This window comes from Carcharodon carcharias, chromosome 3 (assembly GCF_017639515.1).
Source record: "Carcharodon carcharias isolate sCarCar2 chromosome 3, sCarCar2.pri, whole genome shotgun sequence".
NCBI classification, from domain to species: Eukaryota; Metazoa; Chordata; class Chondrichthyes; order Lamniformes; family Lamnidae; genus Carcharodon; species Carcharodon carcharias.
The window spans coordinates 67607922-67635005 of record NC_054469.1 but is presented as its reverse complement, the minus strand read 5'-3'; the positions used below and the strand labels follow the sequence as shown (position 1 = coordinate 67635005).

The window sequence follows — 27084 nt, the reverse complement described above, 5'->3', positions numbered from 1 at the left end:
TATTTCCATCCATTGTTTTATCTCTACCTTTTAGCCTATTTTGATCCCTTCCCTTCACCCCACCCCACCCTCACTAGGGCTATCTGTACCTTGCTTGTCCTGCTTTCTACCCTTAATTAGCACATTCCTTAGATAATATCACCACCTTCAACACCTCTTTGTCCTTTTGTTTGTGACATCTTTTGGCTATCTCCACATATCACTGGCCCTCTATCCACTATCCAGCTCTATGGGCCGCCCCCCCCCCCCCCCCCCCCCCCCCACCCACCTTTGCTTAAACCAGCTTATATTTCACCTCTTTTCTATTTTTACTTACTTCTGTTGAAGAGTCATATGGACTCGAAACATTAACTGTGTTCCTCTCCGCAGATGCTGCCAGACCTGCTGAGTTTTTCCAGCTGTTTTTATTTTTGTTTTAAAATCAATCATTTTCGGGTCAATGAATTTCATTGCAGAAGTATCCTGAGAAATATTTTTAACATATAAAAAATATATTAAATAAACTAACCCCTTTTATCTTTGCTTGACACTAATAGCCTCTACTCAAGTACTTATTGATTTGTTCCCTCTGGTCCATCACATCCCATTACTTAGGCCGAGGAGCCCTTTCATCTTTGGGATTGAAACCTTGGGCTGAGTCTAAATCTCCAAAAATGGGTGGATCGGCATCACGTGCAATGTTAAAAGTTTAAAACTATGAAACCCGTCACCACACTCCCATGCCCGCACCCCCAACTTCCGGGATCAATGGAGAAGGGGTGAGTGGCCAATCAGTTCCCAGGTGATGGATTGGTCAATTAAATACTTCAATGAGGCTAGAAGCCTCTGATTTAAGCTGCTTTTAAGCTTTAACTGTGACCGGTCCAGCTTCCCAGGCTTTGGGAATTCTAGCACCTGAAGGAAGGTGAGGACAGCTTTGGGGGAGAAGGTAAGTGCTTCCCATCCAGGCCCTTCCACCCCAACCCCACCAAGCCCTCCATATCAGAACCCCTTCCCATATAGCACTGCCCTCTATGTTCCCTTTTTTGGCCCCTAATTGACCCCACCTGTCCTCTTATACCTTTTTACTATTTATATGCCTGTGGAAGACTTTTTGGAATCCCTTTTATATTAACAGCCTGTCTCTCCTCAAACTCTTTCTTTGCTTCTCACATTTCCTTTTTCTCTTCTCCTCCGAGCTTTCTACACTCAGCCTGGTTTTCACATGTATTATCAACCTGGTATCTGTCGTCTGTACTCTTTTCTGCTTTATCTTACCCTCTAGTTCTTTTCATCATCCACCAGGCTCTGGCTTAATTTGTTTGTCCTATGTTTCCCTGTTTTGGGGATGTAACTTGACTGTACCCGAACCACCTCTTCTTTAAAGGCAGCCCATTGTTTGGTTACAGTTTTGCCTGCTAAACTTTCATTCCAATTTACCCGGGCCAGATCCATACTCAACCCATTGAAACTCCTCCAATTAAGGATACTAATTAAACAATAGACTGCTTGTACAAGTTCTGTATGGCATCTATGTATTATAGGCAGTTCCGCCCCACTGTTGGAGAAGGTATCTTTTTTAAAACCTCTCAGCCATCAATACGGTTGGTACTCTCATCTATGAGGCAAAAGCTCATGGATGCAAGCTCAACTGCAGAGTTATAGGCATATAATCTAGACTGACACTCTAGCGTAGTGCTGAGAGAACGTTGCACCATCAAAAGTGCCGTCCTTTAGATGAGATGTTAAATCAAGGCTCCATCTACGCTTTCAATTACATAGGATTACTTAGGATATACGGCACAGAAATAGGCCATTCCATGGACAGACCTGTCCATGCCAATGTTTATGCTCCACTTGAGCCTCTCCCATCTTTTGTCACCTAAATCTACCATCATAACAAGATATTCCCTTCTCCCTCATATGCTTGTTTAGTTTCTCTTTAAATACATCTGAACTAAACACTTCAACCATTCTCTGTGGTAGTGAGTTCTACATTCTGACACTCTTTGGGTGAAAAAGTTTCTTCTGAATTCTTGGTGATTATCTTATATTGATGCCCTTTAGTTATGCTATCTCCCAAAATAGGAAACATCCCATTTTATCCATGCTATCAAAACCTCTCTATTAGGTCACCACCTCAACCTTCTTTCTTCAAGAGAAAAGATACCCAGCCTTTGAATTATTTCCTGATACATATGTATGTAATTGAACATAAACGAGCCCAATGAAAGTGTTTGAGGAATTGCTGGGGAGATCCTCCTGGTGTCCAGGCAACCCTTACCCCTCCACTAGTCTTGCTAAAAACAGACGATCTGGTTATAAGCCACATTCCTGTTTGTGGGACTTTACTATGTGCAAATTTCCTGCTCTGATTTCCTAAATTAAAACTGTGACTAACACTTCATAAATATTTCATAGGCTGTGAAGTGCTTTGGGATGTCCTGTGAATGTAAAAGGTGCTAAATAAATGCAAGTTCTTTCTTCTTTGTGGACAAATGGGAGGAGGAAACTCCAGATATATGTCTTGCATCTAAAATGCATTTGCCACATGATACAGATCCAAACAGTTTTCAAGAGAAAGAAAGGAACTGATTTAATCAGATCTGTAAGTCTGTAAGTGCTTTTACCAGCATATAAAAAGGAGAGAAGCTACAGTAAACATTGGTCCTGTAGAAGTAGAGACAGGAAAAAATATTGTGGGGAATGAGAAAATGGCAGAGACATTGAACAAATATTTTCTGCCTGTCTTTACAGTTGAAGACACAAATTACATAGGGCAAGTAGAGGGTAATTGAGGTGCTATAGATAGTGATGACATTATGGTAATTAATATCAGCAGCGAAAATTTACTAGAGAAATTAAGGGACTAAAATCCAACAAATCTTCAGGACCTGATCATAGCCCACGTCCTAGGGTTCTAAAAGACATAACTGCAGAGATAGTGGATATGCTGGCTATGATTTTCTGAAATTCCTTAGATTCTAGAACCACCCCAGCAGATTGGAAGTTAACAAATGTAACATTGCTATTCAAGAAATGATGGAAAGAGAAAAGAGGGAACCACAGGCCAGTTAACCTGACATCAGTCATGGGAAAGTGCTGGAATCTATTATTAAGGAAGTCTTAATAAAGCACTTAGAAAGTCATTGTATAATCAGACAAAGTCAACATGGCTTTATGAAAGTGAGGTCATGTTTGACAAATTTATTAGAACTTTTTGGGCATGTAACTAGTAGGGTAGGTAAAGGGGAACCAGTAGATGTAGTATACCTAAATTTCCAAAAGGCATTTGATAAGGTGCAACACAAAGCTTGAAAGGCAAAGAAGGTCACATAGAGTTGGAGGTTATACATTAGCATGGAGAGAGAAATGTTTTATAGACAGGATTCTAAGAGTAGGGATAAATGGGGCATTTTCAAGTTGACAGGCTTTGTGTCATGGAGTGCTGCAAGGATCAGTGCTGGGGCATCAGCTATTTACAGTCTATGTAAATGACTTGGACAAAGAGACAGAGTAATGTATCTAGGTTTGCTGATGTTACAGCTAAGTGAAATGTAAGCTGTGAAGAGGACGCAGAGAGGCTGCAAAGAGATATAGACAGGTTATGTGAGTAGGCAACAAGATTGCAGATTTTTAAAAATTCATTCATGGGATGTGGGCTTTGCTGGCTGGGCCAGCATTTATTGCCCATCTCCAGTTGCCCTTGAGAAGGTGGTGGTGAGCTGCCATCTTGAACTGCTGCAGTCCATGTTGCATAGGTACACCCACAGTGCTGTTAGGAAGGGAGTTCCAGGATTTTGACCCAGTGAAGGAATGGCAATATATTTCCAAGTCAGGTGAGTGACTTGGAGGGGAATTTCCAGGTGGTGGTATTCCCATCTGTCTGCTGCCCTTGTCCTTCTGGATGGTAGTGGTCATGGGTTTGGAAGGTGCTGTTAAAGGAGCCTTGGTGAATTCCTGCAGTGCAACTTGCAGATGGTACACACTGCTGCTATTGTGTGTCGGTTGGAGGAAGTGAATGTTTGTGGATGTGGTGCCAATTAAGTGAGCTGCTCTGTCCTGGACGGTGTCAAGCTTCTTGAATGTTGTGGGAGCTGCACTCATTGAGGCAAATGGGGAGTATTCCATCAAACTCCTGACTTGTGCCTTGTAAATGTGTACAGGCTTTGGGGAGTCAGGAGCTGAGTTACCTGTTGCATGATTCCTAGCCTCTCACCTGCTCTTGTAGCCACAGTACTATATGGATAGTCCACAATCCAGTTTCTAGTCAATGGTAACTCCCAGAATGTTGATATTGGGGGGATTCAGTGATGGTAATGCTATTGAACATCAAGGAATGATGGTTGGATTCTCTGTTGTTGAAGATGGTCATTGCTGACACTTTTGTGGCACGAATGTTACTTGCTACTTGTTAGCCCAAGCCTGGATATTGTCCAGGTCTTACTGCATTTGGACATGGACTGCTTCAGTATCTGAGGACTGGCGAATAGTGCTGAACATTGTACAATCCTCCGCGAACATCCCCACTCCTGACTTTATAATGGAAGGAAGGTTGTTGATGAAGCAGCTGAAGATGGTTTGGCCTAGGACACTACCCAGAGGAACTCCTTCAGTGATCCTGGAGCTGAGATGACTGACCTCAAACAACCACAACCATCTTCCTTTGTGCTATGTATTACTCCAAACACTGGAAGGTTTTCACCCTGATTCCCATTGACTCCAGTTTTGCTAGGGCTCCTTGATGCCACACCTGGTCTAATGCTGCCTTGATGTCAAGGGCAGTCACTCTCCCCTCACCTTGGGAGTTCAGCTCTTTTGTCAATGTTTGAACCAAGGCTGTGATGAGACCAGGAGCTGAGTGGCCTTGGCAGAACCCAAACTGGGTACCAGTGAGCAGGTTAATGCGAAGCAAGTTCTGCTTGATAGCACTGTTGATGACCCCTTCCCTTACTTTACTGATGATCGAGAGTAGACTGATGGGGTGGTAAGATGGAGTATAATGTGAGGAAGTATAAGGTTATTCACTTTGGTCATAAGAATAAAAAATATTTAATGTTTTTAAAATTTCATGAAACTTGTAAATGTTGATGTTCAGAGAGACTAGGCTGTACTCATACAAGGAATTTAGAAAATTAGCAGTACAAGTACAGCAAGCAATTAGGAAGGCAAATTACATGTTGGCCTTTAAGGGGATTGGAGTACAGGAATAAAGAAGTCTTGCTACAATTTTATAGGACTTTGGTGAGATCACACCTGGAATATTGTGTGCAGTTTTGACCTCCATATTTAAGGAAGGATATTCTTGCATTGGGGGCAGTACAGCAAAGGTTCATTGATTGGTTCCTGGAATGAAGGTATTGTCCTATGATGAGTGGGTGAGGAAATTGAACCTAAATTCTCTGGATTTTAGAAGAATGAGAGATGATCTCACTGAAATGTAGGAAAGAATTTTCCCCACGTTGCGGGGGTGGGGGGTGCGGGGAGTGCAGGAGCGAGCGCATCTCCAATCGGTGCCCCTGATCGGAGTGCGCCGCCATTTTACGTGGGCAGGCCAATTAAGGCCCACCCAGTGTGACATTTGCCAGGAAGCACTATGTACTCCCTATGCATGCGGGGTGGGGGGGTGGGAATCCCTTAGCCGAGAGTGCGCTCTTTTGCGCATACGTGCGAAAGAGTGCACTCACCTCCCTGAGGCTAAGTACTGCCTCAGGGCGATCGGCGCCAAATTTAAAAATGGTCAAGGAGCAGAAACATAATTTCTCTGACATGTCCCCTCATGTGACACTGTCACATGAGTTGGGACATGTCCATCAATTTAACTCTAACCTTTATTAAATTTTTTTAAAAACCTCATGAAACCTCATCCCGTGGATGAGGTTTCATGCTTTTTCTGCAGCCCGCCAGAGCTTCTGGCCTGCCCACCAACCTTAAGGTTGGACGGGAAGGTCCAATAATTAAGCCAATTACTTTTTAAATGACCCCAATAGGCTGTTGACAGGTCGGCAGTCGCACAGCTGATTTGGCTGTGCCCCTGCCAACCTGAAAATTGAAATGATGCGCGGTGATGTCGGGAGTTCTGCCCGACATCATCCCGAGTCATTTTATGCGTCGCGAGCGGGCCCCGCCTCCCACTTGCCGACCTAAAGATCCTGGCCATAGAAGGTTCTGAAGGGACTTGACAGGGTAGGCATTAAGAGGTTGTTTCTACTGGCCGGGGAATCTAAGTCTCAGGATAAGGGGACGATCACTTAGGACTGAAATGAGAAAAAAATTCTTCACATAATGGCTTGTGAATCTTTCTAATTCTGTACCCCAAAGGATGCTCCTTCACTGACAATAATCAAGGCAGGGTTAGACAGATGTTTGGACTCTCAAAGGATATGGGGAGTGGCTGAGAATGTGGAGTTGAAGCCAAAGACCGGCCATGATTGTATTGAATGGCGGAACAGGCTCGGCAGGTCATATGGTCTATTCCTAATCCTATCTCTTGTGTCTTTGTGTTATAATGTAATCTTCTGAAATTGGAGAAAGCCAGTTGGGTATCTTTTTGACAGTCAAGGCACAAGTTACATACAGACACAAAAATTTACATGACAAAATTATATGTTCAGTCCCTGAATGCCCCACGGTTAATTTGAAAGGATAACAATTAAGAACCCAGTGAAAACTTACCTTTGTGCATGAGTCTTGAGCCAAATCTCCTAAATCCCAGTTGGCTCTTCTCCAACTGCAATATTGTTCAGTCTAGTTTCCTCATAAATCATTCACTGCTCAGTTGGCACCACTAAATCTACTATCGTTCATTCATACTCTGTTGTAAATCATTTACTGGTGTGAAATGTTCAGCAACAATGTAGCCTGTTACCCATTGCACAGCCATTTAACAGCTTATAATTTTCATACCAGGAAATTTGAAATTCCCTCAACGTTTTCATATCTTCCCAATTATCCTGACATGTTTCACAATTCCCAAGATCTAAGAGATAAATCCTTTTATTGAAACAATGGCCAAGAATTTAAACTTCTATTAAGCAATTACCCTGCACCTTGTACCATCCGATACTCGGATGTAAATTTAAATTGGAGTATTGGATTATTCCAGCTCTCTAATCAAAAGAGTCACCCAGAAAATGTTAGAAGGATTAACACTGCTTCTGACTCTTGGGTAACTATACTACTGACCACTCACCCCCCCAAGTATCCTCCTGAAAGCCCCCCCTTTAACTGTGTTACTCACAATAACTACTTCTCATGGAAGAACAAATCCAAAGCTATTCTTTTTCCACAAGTTAGTTTATTCAGAAGACAGCTCTTCATGTAACAAATGTCCTAGTATCTCCCACACCACAGTGTTTCTGCTACATCTATTTATAGTGTTTTGATGGGAGAACCAATGCCCATCACCTATTTTAACTAGTAATTGTCTTTAACAATGTAATTGCTATGCAATTTTTACTGATATGTTGACAGATTTTCCTCTTTTTTAAAATTAAAGCTTTTGAAAAATTAAGGAACTTTTTTTTGAAACAAACAGAAGGAAATAAAGTCTCATATTTTCAAAATTATCTCACATTTCCTTTGCAAACTATTATAAAGCAAAAAAAATCTTTTTTCATTTCGCCATTATACCATAGGACGCCCTTTTTCCAATACATTTAGTAATTTCTTGGAGCAGGCATTTCTTTTCGGAAAACAATCTGATAGCTGGTGACTTGTGTCAACCCATTGTAGCTTAGAGATCTCTCTTCTCTAACATTTCTTTTATGCTAGCTAAGTCTATTCTTAGCCTCTTTTCAACTCTTTTGTCGAATGAACATTATCCCAAAGAGACTGTTGTCAATGTAACATTCTATGTTTCTGACGGTATATTGGATAAGTAATCCCTCATATCTATTGTTTCTACTAATGCAAGCTTTTTAGCAGCTAAGGTGCTTTTCACTACCCTTTTTATTTTCTTGGCCTCCCAAGTCAGCGGGCAACATTTCTTTCTTTCTTTCTTTCCTACCAAGAATATGATAAACCCTGCTGTGCTGGAATACCCATCTGGAAGATTAGGTTGTGAAGCATAGTTAAAAATGACCAGCTTCATATCTTCTGGTTCACCCAAGGCTAGACACTTGAGTATGCATCTTTCTGAATTTCTTTAATGTTTTACTTTCTGTCAGAACTTCCCCAACTATAGCATGTTTCATCATGGCACTCAGCTCCAACACATCATAACTAGCATCAGGTCTGAGCACACCACCAGTTCAACTGCCCAGTGAAACTTCACAATTGTTCTGTTTCTTCCTTAGTAGCAGGATCCTTTTCTCGTGCGGATCTAACCCAACTTAGAGAGATGCATTTAACATTTGCTAGCTAAGATTGTTGATTTAGCGTCACTCCTGATTTGCTCTGCTTAATGTCTAAACCTATGTATTTAAAGGCCCCTGAAGCCTGACTGCCAACCTGGAATTCCTTCTTTATCTTCTTGATTGCCCATTGTTCAAATTCTACAGAGCCTCCCCATAGGAAATCATCAACATACATGATGAAGATTCCTGCTAGTTTCTCCCTAAAGCACCAGTAGAACATTGCAGGGCCTGCCTTTAACTGAATGCAACCTGTTTTAAACAGGAGAGATGTCACAGAAAAGTACCATACTCTTGACGCAGCATTCAACCCATAAACACACTTGTTCAATTTCCACAGCTTTCCTTCTACATCGCCAGATTCTCCAGGCGGTTTCAAAAAACCTTCTCTTTGAAACTTCTCCCCCTGCAAAAATGCAGCCTTTATATCAATAAATTTGCACTCCCAGGAATGTGATGCTAAAATAGCTAAAAAAATCTTCAAACTCACTTTCCCTGCAGGCAACTCCACCCTAACCTCCTGATCCTCAAGTCTTTCTTCAAAGCCTCGGGCTACTAATCTTGCTTTAACCTTGTACGTGCCATCTAGAATTACCTTTTCTGTACAGATCCACCTGTGAGTTAGGGTTGGCTGTCCCTTGTCTGGTATTTCAGTATATACCCCAAATTCCTTCCAACTTTCCAACTCTTTCTGTTTGGCTTCTTTTATCAGCTATTTTCCAATTTATTAGTAGCTACTTAAACCTCTCGGTCATAAGGACTTCTACTTCTATTAACATCCTTGGCTTGTTCTATAGTCCTCATTCTCGTCAAGCTAAGACCTCTATTCACATTCCTCCATCTTTCTGGACTACCACTATATGATCTTTCTCCTATGTGAGCTGAACCCTGTTCTCAAGTCTGAATTTTTCTGGGGTCTCGACCACTTTCTGGTCTACTGTCAGAACTTATACTGCACTTTGTGGGCTTCTGCATCTTTACATTGGTTTGGCAATCCATGGGTCTTATCCCCTTGTCCTTGATCCTGCTCATTTAGCCAATGTTTGTATTTATCAATGACCTGTTCTGCTCTTCCTATGATGGTGGCATCCCTCCACATACTGGTTCCGTCTGGCATGTATATTAGCTTTGTTCCTACTTCGGGTAGTTGCCCTTTTGGGTGAACAACCTTATCCTGTACCTCAGTGTTAGTTTGCTCATCGTCAGTTGACCCTCTATATGCCTTCTGCTGTAGTCTGCTCCTCATAACTGCCCAGTGTTTGTGGTGCATATGTGACGTGCACAGTGCCTCTTCGCTTTCTATGTCCTGTTCAGAACCTGTAAAGGTATAGTCAGTACCCATTAACCTCGAAGAATGTGCCCTAATAGTTTGATTGCCATGTTGCACAATTGCTACTCTTTGATTATTCCCTATCACCTTGCCAGGTGCTTTCCATGCTTTCTGGCTTTCCCTTTTGTAATATACCATGTTTCCTTGTCAAAACTGTATTCCTGATGGTCTTATGCAGTGCCATAGGGCTTGCCAAATTTTCTCCAAAACCTCAGCTTTAATGAAAATTTTCCTGCCTGCTTGCAAAGCGTTCAGATGAGGAGAAAAAGTGGAGCTAATGCTAGTCCCTTCTAGAGCAGGGGGAGTATTTGGTAGCACTGAAGGCAACTTCGGATTTCTTCCGTACACCAACTGTGTACGGACTGTATCCCCTCAACCGTTCGCAAAGAATTCTTTGCGTGCACCGCCCATGCCAGTGCTGTTTATAATTTGCAATCTGGTTGATCAGCCAAAATTAATGTAACTTGCTGTCTACCATCACAAAGACCATTACTAAACGGGTTCTCAGCTGCAGTGTGCATGACTATGATGTTCAAATGTTCACAAGTCTCGAAATTCCTCATTGGTGAATTCCCCACCATTATCTGTCAGGAATTTCATTGGTGTTCCTAATCTTGTTCCCATCCATTTCTCCATGGCCTAATCAACAATGGTCCATTTGTCCTTACTATGTATTACAGTGGATAGACTAAACCTGGTTGCCATATCTATGAAGTGTAGTAAAGAAAAATACCCCTATCCTTGTCCCAAACTTTTAAGTGCCTGTCTAATGGCAAACTCACAGCAGGACGCAGTGGTGTCTTGTGATATTTAATGCAAATTTCACACTGAACAGTGATTTGCTCAATAAGGTCATCATACCCCTGATCAACCACTCCTATATCTTGCAGTAGAGTTTTCGGTTTCTGTGGCACTGGATGTGCAAACTGTCTATGTAACTTCCAAATTATCTTTTTGTCTACCAAATTCTTATTCCCAGAAGTTAACAAAACTTCATGAACTTTTTGATGAGAAATATCTGGCTTCCTTAGTGGCAGGCAGTAATGGCCTGACCAAGTGAAATGTAGATCCACATTTTTTTCAAATAACTGCCGTTTCATTATTCGTGCCTAGCACCCTCTGAATCTTTTTCATCATAGATCGATGTAACAATAGTGGTATCTCGCTAGAAACCACATCAGTACTGATCAACAAACTAATACCTGCTATGTTACAAGGGAGGGTCACCCTTTTGGAGGATGTTAAAGTGTTATCACCTCAAACCTGAAGCATGTAGAGCATTTATACTCCTTGACCTTCCGCCAGTCTGCTTCATCGAGAGACTGCAGGTAGCACTTAAAGCCAATCCGTCCCACACACCGTAGAAGTGCAACCACTGTCCAGAACTGCACAGTTGAAGGATTTGACCATCAAGAAACTCATCACTGGATTTAAACTTTCAGCGACCAACACAATCCTATCATTGAAGTCGCCATCATAATTTTCAGCCTTAGAAGAATCCGTCTCTTGAGTTACTTCTTTTGCTGTGGACAATTCATCGCATAATGATACTGAGAATCACCGACAACACTGATTAACCAGTTCCCGTGCGTTTTTCGAGCTCAAACAAGCAAGGAAATCAAAGGCTATCAGGGGTAGATGGGAATGTGGAATTCGAAACACAAATAGAGCTGGCAGATCAGCTATGATTTTCATAAATGGCAGAGCAGACTCGAGAAGCCAAATGCCCTACTTCTGCTCCTATTTTCTATGTTCGTATGTTTGTATGTTTCATTTATTGTTGAATCATTGATGTGTCTGTAAGTATTATATAGCATCCAGTACTTTACTAAACAGATACATGATCAGTTCCTTTTTAGATCAATTAATGCAGCACCTGTTTTTGATGGGAATTACTAATTAGGAAACAAAATCTCCTAATCGCTCTTCACATCTTCAATTTAGCATTGAGGCCACAATTTAAATTGAATAAAACCTTTATTGTATGGCCTATGTCATTTGAATCTTTAGAAAATCTTAATTAAGCCTTCTCTCAGTCACTACTTCTCATAATGAAATTCTCAGCTAATGGCCAATTAGCACATCCAATCTGTCGTTTTCACATTTTGCAATGGACACACATCTGTTGAGGGCAAACATGTCATGGTTCATGTTCCAATATCCATCGTCTTACACTCTTAAGCATTGAAGGGCCAATTCCCCAGCCATGGGTCATGGAACAGCGGTGGATTGAAAGTGAAAACCTTGTGCCAATATTTTACAGGGCTCTTCCTTAAATGAGCTGAAGTGCTTGCAACCATTTCATGCACTAGCAGCACTAAGCCTCCAGATTTAGTTCAAAATTATTTAAATGAGCACTATTATCCAGGACTTCTGCTCGATTTATTCTTTTTGCTTTGAATGGAGGGGGTTTTCAGTGGGAACTCTAGCTTCTGAAGTTTTTTGAACAATAGTTATGGTACATTTTGGTGCAGTGTTCTTGGTGAGATATGTTTCCATATTTCAGAATTTTTTATGAAAATATTAATCTTTTGTGTTGTGTTGTAATAGTGTTGGTTACAGAATGTGTCTGTTAAGTAAGTCTTCATAGTCTTCTGTATGTTAACAGCAAGTCTTTATTAACTACTTGTAACTATATACATATATGCAGTAAAGGGTACAGGAAAGGAGCTATCTCCATGTCTAAGTCTTAACATGTCTCTGGCCAACACCACACTGACCCTAGGCCTGCGTCATGAGCCTTCTTACATCACTGTGTGGGCGGTACTGTACTCAAATCCACATTACCCCTATATATACTGAATCCTTGTAATATAACAGCCTTCTCAGTTCACTGAAAAGAGGCATTTCAGGGAGATCGCCTGGCCTTAGATCATACTACAGCCTTTTACACATCAAGTTGCCAATTATGCAGGACAACTGCCTTACTTGCTCCAGGTCAGAGCTTGTCACCTGCAGCAACATTGCAACACAGGGATGGCACAATAGGGATGGCACTATGAGTGGTTGACAAGATTACCATTATCCTCTATTGCTATTGCCATAGACCTGCCCCAGCGAGCACTGCAATGTCGGGTACTGCGCTTCCCATATAAGCTTCACAACGGTGACTGATGCATTGGCTGGTATTTTTATTTCATTTCCTGTTGGATACCATAACATAATGCCCAATTCTTGTGGAAAAGTTCCCTAGATGAATTTATCCCTGTCAGCTCAGCTGATTTCTTGACTTTGGAAAGAAGGCAATGTGCAAGAAGGCTGTTAAGTGTAATCAAACTACACAATTACATTTCCCATGGAAGAAGAGCCCTTAGCCATGGTAACAAGATTGTTCAATAGACAAACTCACAGATTGCCTAGGGAGGAGGTATGCAGAGATAGAAATTCTGGGATTTTAGCTGATGTCTTGCTCAATGGCACCAGAGGAAACAGACAAACATATTCTACTTAGGACTTCCATGGAGTAGCAATCACTGCCGGACTGCCACTCTGCTCCTTTTTACTTACGCCACATTATACTCCATCTGCCATGTTTTTGCCCACTCACTTTAGCTATCTATGTTCTCTGCAACCTCCTTAGGCCCTCTTCACAAACTACTTTCCTACCTATCTTTGTGTCATCTGCAAATTTAGCTACCATGCCTTCACTCCTCTCATCTAAGTCATTGATAGAAATTGTAAAAAGTTGAAGCTGCAACACAGACCCCATGTGGGACTTCACTTGTCACATCCTGCCAGTCCGAAAAAGACCCATTTATGCATATTACCTGATTTCTGCCAGCCAGCCAATATTCTATCCATACTAATACATTACCTCCTACAACATGAGCTTTTATTTTCCGCAATAACCTTAGACCCCCAGATAGTCAGTGGGAAATTGAGGAGCAAATATGTGCACAATTTGTGGAGGTGTGTAAAAACTATAACAATAGGATAATTATATTAGGTGATTTCAACTTTCCCAACTGGGATAGACATGGTGCTAAGGGCTTGGATGGAATGGATTTCTTGAAATGGGTACAGGAGAACTTTTTAGGTCAATATGTAGAGGGTCCAACAAGGGACGGTGAATTGCTGGACCTAATTCTGGGGAATGAAGCCGGACAGGTGGCTGAGGTGGTGGTGGGTGAGCATTTTAGTGATAGCGACCACAACATGGTACAATTTAAGTTTGTTATGGATAAAGAAATCAACAAGTTGCAAAACAATGTTTTGGATTGGGGGAGAGTAGATTTTAGAAAAATAAGGCAGGATTTGGCCAAGGTAGACTGGGAACAGTTACTTGTGGAAAAAACTACAGAGGAACAATGGGGGGTGTTCAAAAAGGAAATGGGGAGGGTACAGGCTCAACATGTTCCCTCTAGGACGATAGGAAGAAGTAACAAGCCCAGAGAACCATGGATAACCAGAGATATTCAGGTTACGATGAGAAGGAAAAGAGAAGTTTTTAGCAGGTACAAGGGAAGCAAATCAGCAGAGGCATTAGTGACTACAGACAGTGCAGGGTGGAGCTTAAGAAAGCAATTAGGAGAGCAGACAGGGGATATGAGAAAATTCTGGCTGGTAAAAGAATGGAAAATCCCAAGATATTCTATAAATATATTAATGGGAAGAGGATAACCAAGGAAGGAGTAGGGCCCATAAGGGACCAAGGGGGCAATCTAAAGGTGGAGCCAGAGGACATTGCTAGAGTGTTGAATGAATACTTCATGTCTGTCTTCACCCAAGAGAATGAGGATGAAGGTATTGAACTCAGGGAGAGAGACTGCGAGGTTCTTAAGCAAATTGATATCAGAAGAGACAAGGTATTGGAGGTGTTTATAGGCTTAAAAGTGGACATATCTCCAGGCCAGGACGATTTGAGTCCCAGACTGCTGAGGGAGGCGAGGGAGGCAAGGGAGGAGATCACAGGGGCTCTGACCCAAATGTTTGATTCCTCTCTGGCCACAGGGGAGGTGCCAGAGGATTGGAGAACAGTTAATGTGGTTCTGCTATTTAAGAAGGGTTGTAAAGATAAGCCAGGGAACTACAGGCCAGCGAATCTCACATCAGTGGTAGGGAACATATTGGAGAAATTTCTGAAGGAGAGTATTTATCTCCACTTGGAGAGGCAAGGTTTGATCAGGGATAGTCAGCATGGCTTTGTCAGAGGGAGGTCATGCCTAACAAATTTGATTGAAGTTTTTGAGGAGATGACCAGGTGTGTAGATGAGGGTAGTGCAGTTGATGTAGTTTATATGGATTTCAGCAAAGCCTTTGACAAGGTCCCACATGGGAGACTTATAAAGAAGGCAAATGCACATGGGATACAGGGTAATTTGATAAGGTGGATTCAAAATTGGCTTAGTTGTAGGAGGCAGAGGGTGATGACAGAGGATGCTTTAGTGACTGGAAGCCAGTGTCCAGTGGCATACCATAGGGATCTGTGTTGGGTCCCCTATTATTTGTCATTTATATAAACGACATAGATACTATGTGGGGGGGGGGGGAAGGATTAGTAAGTTTGCAGATGACACAAAGATTGGCTGGGTGGTTAACAGTGAGGTTGAGTGTCTTGGGCTACAGGAAGATATAGACAGGATGGTCAAATGGGCAGATAAGTGACAGATGGAACTTAACCCTGAAAAATGTGAGGTGATACACTTTGGAAGGAGTAATTTGACAAGGAAGTATTCAATGAACGGCATGACACTAGGAAGTTCTGAGGAACAAAGGGACTTTGGCGTGTGTGTCCATAGATCTCTGAAGGCAGAGGGGCATGTTAGTGAGGTGGTGAAAAAGGCATATGGAACACTTACCTTTATCAATTGAGGCATAGATTACAAAAGTAGGGAGATCATGTTGGAGTTGTATAGAACCTTGGTGAGGCCACAGCTGGAGTACTGTGTGCAGTTCTGGTCGCCACATTATAGGAAGGATGTGATTGCACTGGAGGGCATGCAGAGGAGACTGACCAGGATGTTGCCTGCTATGAAACATTTAAGTTATGGATAGAGGTTGGATAAACTTGGGTTGTTTTTATTGGAGCAGAGAAGACTGAGGGGCGACGTGATCGAGGTGTACAAGATTATGAGAGGCATGGACAGGGTGGATAGGGAGCAGCTGTTCCCCTTAGTTGAAGGGTCAGTCACAAGGGGGCATAAGTTCAAGATGAGGGGCAGGAGGTTTAGGGGGGATGTGAGGACAAACCTTTTTACCCAGAGGGTGGTGATGGTTTGGAATGCGCTGCCTGGGAGGGTGGTGGAGGCGGGTTGCCTCACATCCTTTAAAAAGTACCTGGATGAGTACTTGGCACGTCATAACATTCAAGGCTATGGGCCAAGTGCTGGTAAATGGGATTAGGTAGGTAGGTCAGGTGTTTCTCACGTGTCGGTGCAGACTCGATGGGCCGAAGGGCCTCTTCTGCACTGTGATTCTGTGAAGTGGCACCTTATCAAATGCCTTATGGAAATCCAAATGCAGTACGTCTACTGGCTCCCCCTTATCCACTGCACATGTTACTCCTTCAAAGATCTACAATAAATTGATTCAATATGATTTCCCTTTCACAAAACCATGCTGAGTCTTCCCAATTACCTTGAGTTTCTCTAAGTGCCCAGCTATAACTGCCTTAATGATCGATTCAACACATTCTCCACGACAGACGTCAAGCTAACTGGCTTATAGTTCCCTGTTTTCTGCCTCCCTCCCTTCTTGAATAGAGGGATTATATTTCCTACTTTCCAGAATCTAGGGACTTTTGGGAAATTAACACCAATGCACCTACTATCTACTCTTTTCCTTCCTAAATACCTGTAGACACTCTTGCTATCCATTTTTACATTTCTAGCCAGCTTCCTCTCATACTCTAATTTCTTACTCGTGATTAACCTTTTAAATTCTGACCAATCACCTGACCTGTCACTCATCTTTGCACATATATATGCTTTATCCTTAAGTTCGATACTTTCCTTAACTTCTTTAGTTAACCACGGATGGTGGTCCTCTCTTCAGAATTTTTCTTTATAGTAGGAATATACTTATTCTGAGTATTCTGAAATATCCCCTTAAATGTCTGCCATTGCTTCTCTATCGATCTATCCCCTTGCCTAGTATCCCAGTTCACTTCAGCAGGCTCAGCTTTCATGCCCACATATTTGCACTTATTTAAGTCTAAAATACTTAGATCTACTGTTCTCTCTTTCAAACTGGATATGAAATTCAATCATATTGTAGTCTCTGCTACCTAGGGATGTCTTCGCTCTGAGGTCATTAATTAATCCTGTAAAGTTACACAATACCAAGTCTAGTATAACCTGCTTTCTGGCTGGTTCCAGAATGTGCTGCCCTAAGAAACTATCTCGAAAGCATTCTAGGAACTCCTCATCCAGACTACTACTGCTAGTCTGATTTTTCCAGTTTATATGTAAATTAAAATCACCCATGATTATTGCTGTCTCCATCACAAGCACCCAATCTACCTTGCCCTATACTTTGTCCTAAATTGTGGTTACTGTCAGGGGGCCTGTAGCCCACTCCCACTGGTGACTTCTTTCACCTACTATTCCTCATCTCCACCCAAACTGATTCTACATCCTGAACCAAGGTCATCTCTAACTGTTACACAAATGCCATCCTTGATCAACAGTGCTATTTTTGTTCATAAAACTTTTACTTTAAATTTGTAAAATCCCAAAAGTGTTACTGACCTCTTACTGCTGAGATCTTTTCAGTTTCAGGAAACAATAAAATAGGCTCTGGCCTGTATGCCAAGTTTCCCTCTGAGATTTGGTTTGCGCAGCATTTAACACTGGCTGTGGTCATAACACTCAGGGCAGAATCTTCTGTTCGGCGAGCGGGGCCCCCTCACTGACACGTAAAATGACACGGGGTGAATCGGATGCGCGTGGGCGGGATGAGGTTTCATGAGGGTATTAACTTTTTTATAAAATGTTTAAATAAAAGAAATTGACATGTCCCAGCTCATGTGACAGTAGCACATGAGTGGGTATGTCAGTAAATTTTTCCCCCTTTATTGAACCTTTCAAACCTGAGCCGACCTCCCTGAGGCAGCACTTTGCCTCAGGGAGATCTGTGCATGCGCGATAAAGCGCACTCCCGGCTCAGGGAATCCCCCGCTGACCCCCCACCCCCGCCTGCACAAGGAGCGCATAGCACTTCCTGGCAGTTGTCACGCTGGGTGGGCCTTACACCCACGTAAAATGGTGGGGCGCTCTCGACTGGGTGCGCTGACCGGGTGCGCTGACCGGGAGTCCACCCACTTGCGCCCACTCCCTCACAGCGCTCCCCAACCGGGGGAAGATCCTGTCCTCCATCTCCAGCACAGCCGCCTGTCTATTCACGCATCTCTTATTGTGGCACTTTGGCTGTAGTTCAGTTGGAATTATGAGAATATCTATGGTTGAAGAATATATATATTACCTTGATAAACTGCACTATTCCTTAGATTATCATACCAGGTCAGTGATAAGTTTTAAAATGTTGCCTCATAGCAGTTTTACCTGTGGTAATTTGTCTCATTGGAGGAGTTGAGGAGGAAGTACAAACTGGAAAATACCGACTTGATAAGACAGCTGGTCTTTTCTTGTTTCATATTTCTGTAAACTTGAATTTATTTCAAAGGACATAAAGTATAAAAGCTTATTGAGGTCTTTTGGAATTGCTCTCCCCTTTTTATAGTTGAGATTTTTGAAATTAATTTGTGGGATGTGAGCATCACTTGAGAAGGTGGTGGTTAAATGGGTTAACACGTCCCATGGTTTAATTTCTAGACCTCAGGAGACTGTTATAAACATTTGTAATATTGTGCTGCTTGCTTGAACTCTTGAAATTTAATGGCCAATGTTTATACTTTTAATTATATAATTGTTTATATTTTAATTATATAATTGCTGCCCTTGTGCATGTATCCTGTTTTATGCTGAGACTGAAGGACAGTCTGAGCTGTTTACATTTGCTTAACAGTTATCATTGCTTCCATTTTTTTAAATGAAAGGAGTTTCACCTTGCAGGACTATCAGCATCAAGTCCATAGCATTGGTATCTAATATCTTTCCCTAAACCTCTCAGGAAAGTAGTCCTTTTGACATGTAAAGAACAACACTATGATGTGAGATTTCCTGCCTCAGTATAACTAATTATTATATATGTCAAACTATGATATGCATTAATCTGCGTAGATATAGCCTGAAAATCTAGTGTCAATTCTGATGGTTTTCAATGAAATCTCCAAATGTACAGATGCATAATAACAATGATTCATTTTAATTACAGGTTGGAGAGCACTGTTATTACCATGGCAAAATCCAAGGAAATGCAGAATCCTCTGTGGCCCTTTCAACATGTTATGGCCTACAGTAAGTGACAAGACATTTAGAATTTTCATATTTAATGTTGATTTAAATTGCTTTGTTCTGGCCTCATCTTGGAATGCCTAGAAATTACATTACAGAATCAGTTGTGTTGAGGGTGGTTGCGGGGGGGAGTGGTGGTGGTGGTGGGGTGGTCCATTTGAGAACCGTGTTGCTTATATCAAGGTTTTACTCATGGGGTAAGTGGGTGAGAGGGTTGGAGAGCTGTTCTGATTCTTGAATTCTACCCTGTGATTAATTGGGAGTTAAAGCTGTTGAAGTTATTTGATCTTATTCCTGCTTCTGTTTTCATTAAGTATTTAGATAGGGGGAGGAAACTTGTTTGTGTAACACTGCTCAACTTACATTGGTTACCTTGGGGTAGGCAGTGGATATTTCTAAGTAAAATGAGGCTGTGTTAATTACCCACTGATTCTTAGAAATTCTTCCTGAATGGAGCAAGCTTAAGATAATCTTAATTAATTTAAACCCTCTTCTCCTTTAAGACTCATGGGTGCCAATTAACATTTAGCCTATTTTAAGGATAGATAACAATTTCAAAACCACATCCAGTATTATTTCTAATATCCACATTGAGCTAACATTTTGGAGAAACCGTTCTAATCACTAGGTCATAAAAATTACATCAATTTTCCTTTTCCTGCCTATCTTATATATTACTTCAATGCGTGATGTTAAGTTACATATTTTGAAAAATAAAAAAAATGAGCAGAATTTGAACTTATGAGGGCTTTGTTAGTTTTACTGTGGTCTAAGCTCAGCAAGCAGGAGATTTATAAATTGGATGAAGGGAAAAGTGATCATATGCATGTTGAAGATCTTAAAATTCTCTGACTAACATTGGCTAAAAATATTTGTGTGATTTTATTGGAAATGTAAAGTAAAGCTCTGAATATTCTCATTACACAGCAATACAAAAGCAGTGTTGTTCTTACAAGTGATACATTACAAATGGTTCATTGTAAAGGTTTGGAGATTTAAAAATAATTACTGCTGCACTAGTATTCATATTTAGGACACTACCACTGGGGATGGGAATGATGGAAGTGCTCTGTTATTACACAGCAGTTGGTAAAGAATGAGTTATTTAAAATCCCAGAGGGAAACTTTAAACAACTGTCATAACCTACATGTTCAATTGGTATGTTTGAGGTGTAGCTCTGAATCCTGGAATAAAATCCACCAGGCCTTGAGAGGTGTTTTAATATAAATTAAATTAAACATGTATTAATTTAACAACAAATTTAAACACATACACATGTCTACAAATTACTACCATAATAACTTTTAAACAAATCCCCAAATTAACTACTGCTAGGTAAATCTTCACCAAGGCAACAATTGACCATAGACTTAAACAGACACCAGGCAAAACACATTTTATCTTACGAATTCAAAATGAGGTCCCATGCAGATAGTTGTAGGGCTAACAGGGAGCGTAGATATTACATGCCTCTGACCAACACACACACAATGTGTTTCTGTCTATACCTAGCCTTCCTTTTGAATGCAAATTCTCATTGTATCCCTTTGAACTCCACCTCTTCTAACAGTAAAACCCCTTTCATAGTACCAATTTTATTAGTAATATAAACATATTGCTTGGTGTCTCCTAGCTAGGTGTAAGATTTCACCTCCTGTCTTTGAATGTTTTATTCAACAAAATGCAAGTTTACCCTCTGTCTTACTGTTTAACATCTTAAAACTACTATACATCAAAGCACCCAACTAGCTGGCTTTAATCCAATCAAGACACACACACTCACACCCACAGACACAGACCCTACTACAAGTCCAGTTTAAAATAATTTCCAATAACATATACATTAATACCTTTATGACAGCTCCTTGAGGGGTAGCACCCTCATCCTCCTCCATGACAGCCCATGCTTGGCTTGCCTGACGCCTGCTGGAAGACACCAACTGGGGACGGCTGGCATCCACTCCAAGGATCTCTGCGCTGCTAGTCACACTGACCAGTCCACGCTACCCAGTGTCTCATGGGTCCAGTAGATGTCAGTGCGCAGGTCTTGCACCCACTCAGAATGATGCCGCAAGTGGCTATGGAGAAGCTTGTGTGTTCATAACCCTGAACCATGGTGGCATACATGAGCTGGATGGACTCCTCCAGCCTCTGCTTAAGACCTTGCGCTGCCTCAGGATACTCCGACATACGGGAGCACATCTCCTGCTGCTATTCAACTTAGAGCCTTCTTTCCTGTGTCTCCCGAGGCCCTGCACCTGTGCCCAGTCCACCATCCTTCCAAGAGGGACTAATCACAGCTCCCTCTGCCTCTGACACCTTGTCCTGCACATTAGTGCAGTGATCACCACCTTGTGCCACCATATCTAAATGTGCATGAGGACTCACTGAGGGAAGAATATTAGTGCTAGTGGACAGTGCGTTCGTAAGGTGTGATGGTGCTTCTTCTTCTTCCTTGTGCAGCTGAGGGCCCGCGGAGGTAGAGGAGTAGGGTCTGCTGGGTTGGATATCTACACCTGTGGGATACAGAAGAAGGGATGATGAGAGCTAGCCTAGGAGAGTAGAGAGCTTTGCAATGTTGAGACTAACCAATGTTACTTAGTGCGCAACATGCTATTAGATGGCGTGGAGTGCAGTATAAATCCTTAATGAACAATTTACCTTCTGTAATCACCAGGTGCATCAGGAGCTCTGGTTTAATTTATGGGCCTGACAGCATCCACTCCCACTATTCTGGCTATCTTCATTACTATCTCCTCCATGAGGATTATTCAATGTAGGAATGACACCCCTCCTCCAATTATGCATGCATTTCTCCTGCAATCAGCCATTGCTGTCTGTGTTCAGTGTCATCTTCCCTTATCCATTAGAAGGTGTGTGTCTCAGTGATGACAGGTACTCAGCAGTGCTATGGCTGTAAGCCATTCTGAAGGGTCATTAAGTGCCCTGGGAACACATCCTCCCATGTTCAGGAGCTGCATGCACCCTAAGGCTCCTCAGGTGCTTTATCCAATGGAGGGCACAAGCTCTGAGACTTGTCCAGAGTAGGTGGAGATTTCACTCTCCTTGCCAGAATGTATGAAGTTGTTAAACCTTTCTCGACACTGGATTCAAGTTCTCCTTGTCTCACTTTTGCCTCTCACTGTAACAGTAATCTGGAGCCAGGCCTGCTTGGCCTCAGCTAGTGGCCTCCTCCACCTAATCACTGGGAAAAGCACCTTCCTACTCTTCCTCACAGCCTCCATCATGGGATTCAGGTCCACATCAATCAAGTGGGGTGCAGCCGTGCATTGGGTGTTAGGCCTCCAGCTCTCTTCAGTCATCTCACCTTTCTTTGGATCAGTGGAAGGCACAATCCGCTATTCTCAACTTCAGGAGAACCAGCAGTCTTAGTGATGACTGCCATGGGAGTCGAAATGATTCCCACACTTGATCTGACCCACCTTGTTCCCATCCCCATTGGCTCTAATTGGACAGTAAACCTATCTCCACATCAGTTAAGGGCTCACCCATGTAAAAAATCGTGACTTTAATCAGTTTCCAACCGAAGTGGGGTATCTGACCCAAAAACAATGCGGCCTCCATGGTGAAAATCCAGCCCAAACTGATTGCAAGACTTTTTAGAGTTCATTTCCAGTGTGCCAGCTGCTACAAAAATTATGAAACATAACAGTCTCAGTAACTCATCCTGTGATTAAACATTTTGCTGTGACTGCATTCTGAAAATTACAGAAGCTTTATCTTGGTATAATATATTTATATTTTAAATCATTTTTTATGGTTAATTTTAACTATATTTTTACAAATTCAAAATGGGTAATTAATGAATTAACTGCAGTTAGGAATTGTAATCTTATGTGTTTCTGTTCACTTTTTTTAAATGCACTATGTTCATTAGACAGCAAAGCTTGGGAAACTGGCTGGGAGAAGTTACTGAATACATCATTGTAAGGGAGATGAATTAACATCAGTAGTTACAGTTATTAACCCAGAGCACTTCACAAAGCTTGGCACTTCAGCCACATTTGTTGATTCAGCTCCTTCACACTCTGGTACAATGTCTTGCCTAAGACAGTTCACTAAATGATGTAATCGCCAGTCATTTTTCCAATAAATGGAATCGATTCAGTGGCACAGTGTATAGGAAGAGCAGGTGTACAACTGGTGAAGGGAGATGGAGAGGAGATCCTGCAACAATTCCTTACCAAGATGCAATTTATCATTCTTCTGCACTTCGTGAACTCATGAACGAAATTGCAATATATTTTAATGTAAGATTGTCCAACTTTTTCATGTGGGGGGTAGAGGGGGGGAGCATTTCAATTTATTTTCTAACTCAAGGGGCTGGTGAGCAAATTTTGGAGAGGCAAGGTTTGGCACAACATTAAACATGAATTTTAAAACAAAAGAATGCTGAGGCATGAAAAGAAGCAACTTGTTGAGCAAAAAAAAAAATGCCCGAGCAATAAATTGATAATCTAAAACAAAGATTAATAAATATAGATGACCATTAGAGTGTGTGGCCATTCGGCTCACTCCCAGTCTCAGGGGTTGGAATTTTCCGCCCCCGTTGGAGTCGGGCATCATGGAGGGTGTGAGCAAACAATATGGTGGGAAAGCCATAAATCAATTTCATGCCTTTGTGAAACCAGTTTGCGATCGTCTGCTCCACACATCAGTGGTGGGCTGCGTTTCCCACTGCTGGACATTGGGAATGTCATTTTAATACATTTGCATATCATTGTAAACCCTGCTCACCGGAATGATCAACCCATGTTAAATTTACTGCCCACGTCAGCAGGGAAACGCATTGGCCTAGAACACGTCTTGACAAGTATGACGTACAGAAGTCGAGACTTAACGTTAGGGCCTTGCTTACATCGCGGACATCCGAGGAGCAGAAAATGTTGGAGCCTTGCAGCTACTGGACCCTGGAGGAACACATGCATCGCATCCTGGGTGGATTTATATGGACATAACTCTGCCATGAAGCAGCTCATGGAAGTTGGAAGGTGACCTTTGATGCCTGGGGTCTACTTCGAGCCATCAGTGTCTTGGTCATGGTCTGCTATGGATAATCATTGGGGGGTTGGAGAGGAAGGTCCAGCTGTGAGTGGGAGAGGAAGTTTCTAGGTTTTACTGGGAGAGAAAGGTGTACTGGGGGGATGGTGGTGTTGGGATTGGGGGGGTGAAATAATAACAATGGTGTCGGGGGGGCAAAGTTTGGGGGGGAGAATGATGGTGTCGGGGTGTTGAGGTTGGGAGGGAGAGGATGGTGTAACAGGGGAGAATGTGGCAAATGAGGAGGTAGGTATAAGGGGAGAGGACGGTGTAGGGAAAGGAGTTCAGTTGGGCAGGACTTCGCGGGGGAAGAAGGAGTTTAGAGGGGTTTGGAGTTTGGGGGAGGAAGGAATTCGAAGGCGGAAAGGAGTTCGGGGGAAGAAGGAGTTCAGGGGGAGGAAGGAGTAAGGATGGAGGAAGGGGTAAGGGTGGAGGAGGAAGTAAGTGGGGGGGCTATCCAGCTGAATGTGCAAAGGAGAGGTCTGTGGATTGGATAACTGCCTCCTGGGGAGCAAAATAAGGATGGGTTTGGTAGGAGGGAATGGTGAGAATGAGAGGGCAGAGGGAGTCGATAGAGTGGAAGGGTGAGGGTGCGACGGTAGCAGTAGAAGGGATGGCGCAGGTGATTGGTGGGGACCTGGAGGCAGACAAAGACCCTGATGGTGGGAAGGAAGAGGTTGGGAAGGTCAATGTGAATGGGGATGGGATTTTTGGGAAGATAGGGAATGTGCACATTCACCTGGACATCCTGGAAAGAAAAATGTTCTGGTTGGTAGGTGACGTTGGGGAGGTGGATGGTGATGCCAGGGGGTCAGCAGTGATGGGGAAAGGAAATGGGTGACTGGGGGAGAGGAAAGGACAGGGGAGCTGAAGAAGAATGTTAAACACGCCATGCTTGCAAATCCAAATGTGAATGGAGACTCGTGGTGGGCAGGAACAGGTGCTGCATGGGAGTGCTATCAGTGGGTGAGCGGAGATGCAGGTAACTCAGATGGGGAAATGAAAGAGAATCCCAGCAAGCAGCATTAAAAATGCTCGCAATATTGAGATAAGTGTGATGGAGGAAGGCATTGCTTACATGGGAGAGTGCTTGCAGGAGGCTCCGAAAGACCCTGCAACACACACATTTCTTCCTCCAGAACCACCTGTGCAGCTGAACTGCTAGTGGGGTGGGAGTTGGGGGGGAATGACGAAGGGGGACTCGTGAAGCCTGTAAATGAAGTTGAAAGACACAATTACACATCATTCCATGCAAGTGAATATATTTTCAGATTATAAATTGACAAACTGTGTTCACCTTTGCAACCACTTGTGATCAGAAATTCTTAACTTTTCTAGGCCTACCACTTCTTCTAGGTGTTGCCCTAACATTAGCAGCATGGATGGAGACAGCCTATACAATGGTTGTCCCTGTTGCCTCTGATAACTTTGGCTTGTGTTCTCTGGAGAGCCAAGGCCTTGCTTTGGCTGTCCTCTTGTGGGCCAGCTGCTCCCTCTGCAGTGACAGAGGACGACGTTAAGGTGGTCACAGGCAAGACCATAAGACCATAAGACATAGGAGCAGAAATTAGGCCATTTGGCCCATCGAGTCTGCTCCGTCATTCAATCATGGCTGATAAGTTTCTCAACCCCATTCTCCCGCCTTCTCCCCGTAATCTTTGATCCCCTTACCAATCAAGAATCTATCTAACTCGGTCTTAAATACACTCAATGACCTGGCCTCCACAGCCTTCTGTGGCAATGAATTCCATAGATTCACCAGTCTCTGGCTAAAGATGTTTCTCCTCATCTCTGTTCTAAAAGGTCTTCCCTTTACTCTGAGGCTGTGCCCTCGGGTCCTAGTCTCTCCTACTAATGGAAACTTCTTCCCCACGTCCACTCTATCCAGGCCTTTCAGTGTTCTGTAAGTTTCCATCAGATCCCCCCTCATCCTTCCAAACTCCATCGAGTATAGACCCAAAGTCCTCAAACATTCCTCATATGTTAAGCCCTTCATTCCTGGGATCATTCTTGTGAACCTCCTCTGGACCCTCTCCAGGGCCAGAACATCCTTCCTGAGATATGGGGCCCAAGATTGCTCACAATATTCTAAATGTAGTCTGAACAGAGCCTTATAAAGCCCCAGCAGCACATCCCTGCTTTTATGTTCTAGTCCTTTCGAAATAAATGCCAACATTGCATTTGCCTTCCTAACTACCGACTCAACCTGCAAGTTAACCTTAAGAGAGTCCTTGACTAGAACTCCCAAATCCCTTTGCATTCCAGATTTCTGAATTCTCTCCCCATTTAGAAAATAGTCTATGCCTCTATTCTTCCTACCAAAGTGCATGACCTCACACTTCTCCACGTTGTATTCCATCTGCCACTTCTTTTCCCATTCTCCTAACCTGTCCAAATCCTTCTGCAGCCTCCCTGCCTCCTCAATACTAACTGTCCCTCCACCTATCCATGTATTATCTGCAAACCTCGCCAGAATGCCCTCAGTTCCTTCATCTAGATTATTAATGTATAAAGTGAAAAGTTGTCCCAACACTGACCCCTGCGGTACTCCGCTAGTCACTGGCCGCTATCCTGAGAAGGACCCCCTTATCCCCACTCTCTGCCTCCTGCCAGATAGCCAATCTTCTATCCATGCTAGTACCTTGCCTCTAACACCATGGACTTTTATCTTTCTGAGCAGCCTCCTGTGCGGCACCTTGTCAAAGGCCTTCTGGAAGTCCAAGTAGATAGCATCCATTGGCTCTCCTTTGTCTAACCTACTCTGTACCTCCTCAAAGAATTCTAAGAGATTTGTCAGGCATGACCTCCCCTTGATGAAACCATGCTGACTTTGCCCGATTTTACCATGCACTTCCAAGTATTCTGAAATCTCATCCTTAATAATGGACTCTAAAATCTTACCAACGACCGAGGTCAGGCTAATCGGCCTGTAATTTCCTGTCTTTTGCCTCAATCCTTTCTTAAACGGGGGGTTTACATTAGCAATTTTCCAGTCCTCTGGGACCC

At 42.7% G+C, this 27084-nt stretch overlaps 1 protein-coding gene across 1 annotated transcript in view; it reads left to right on the top strand.

Annotated features, from left to right (window-relative positions):
- The window catches only part of adam22 (ADAM metallopeptidase domain 22), a 473836-nt gene that overhangs the window by 140256 nt on the left and 306496 nt on the right, over window positions 1-27084 (top strand). Inside the window, exon 5 of the mRNA XM_041183951.1 lies at window positions 18937-19019. Within this exon, the coding sequence (XP_041039885.1) occupies window positions 18937-19019 (83 nt within the window). The remainder of the gene's footprint in view (window positions 1-18936; window positions 19020-27084) is intronic.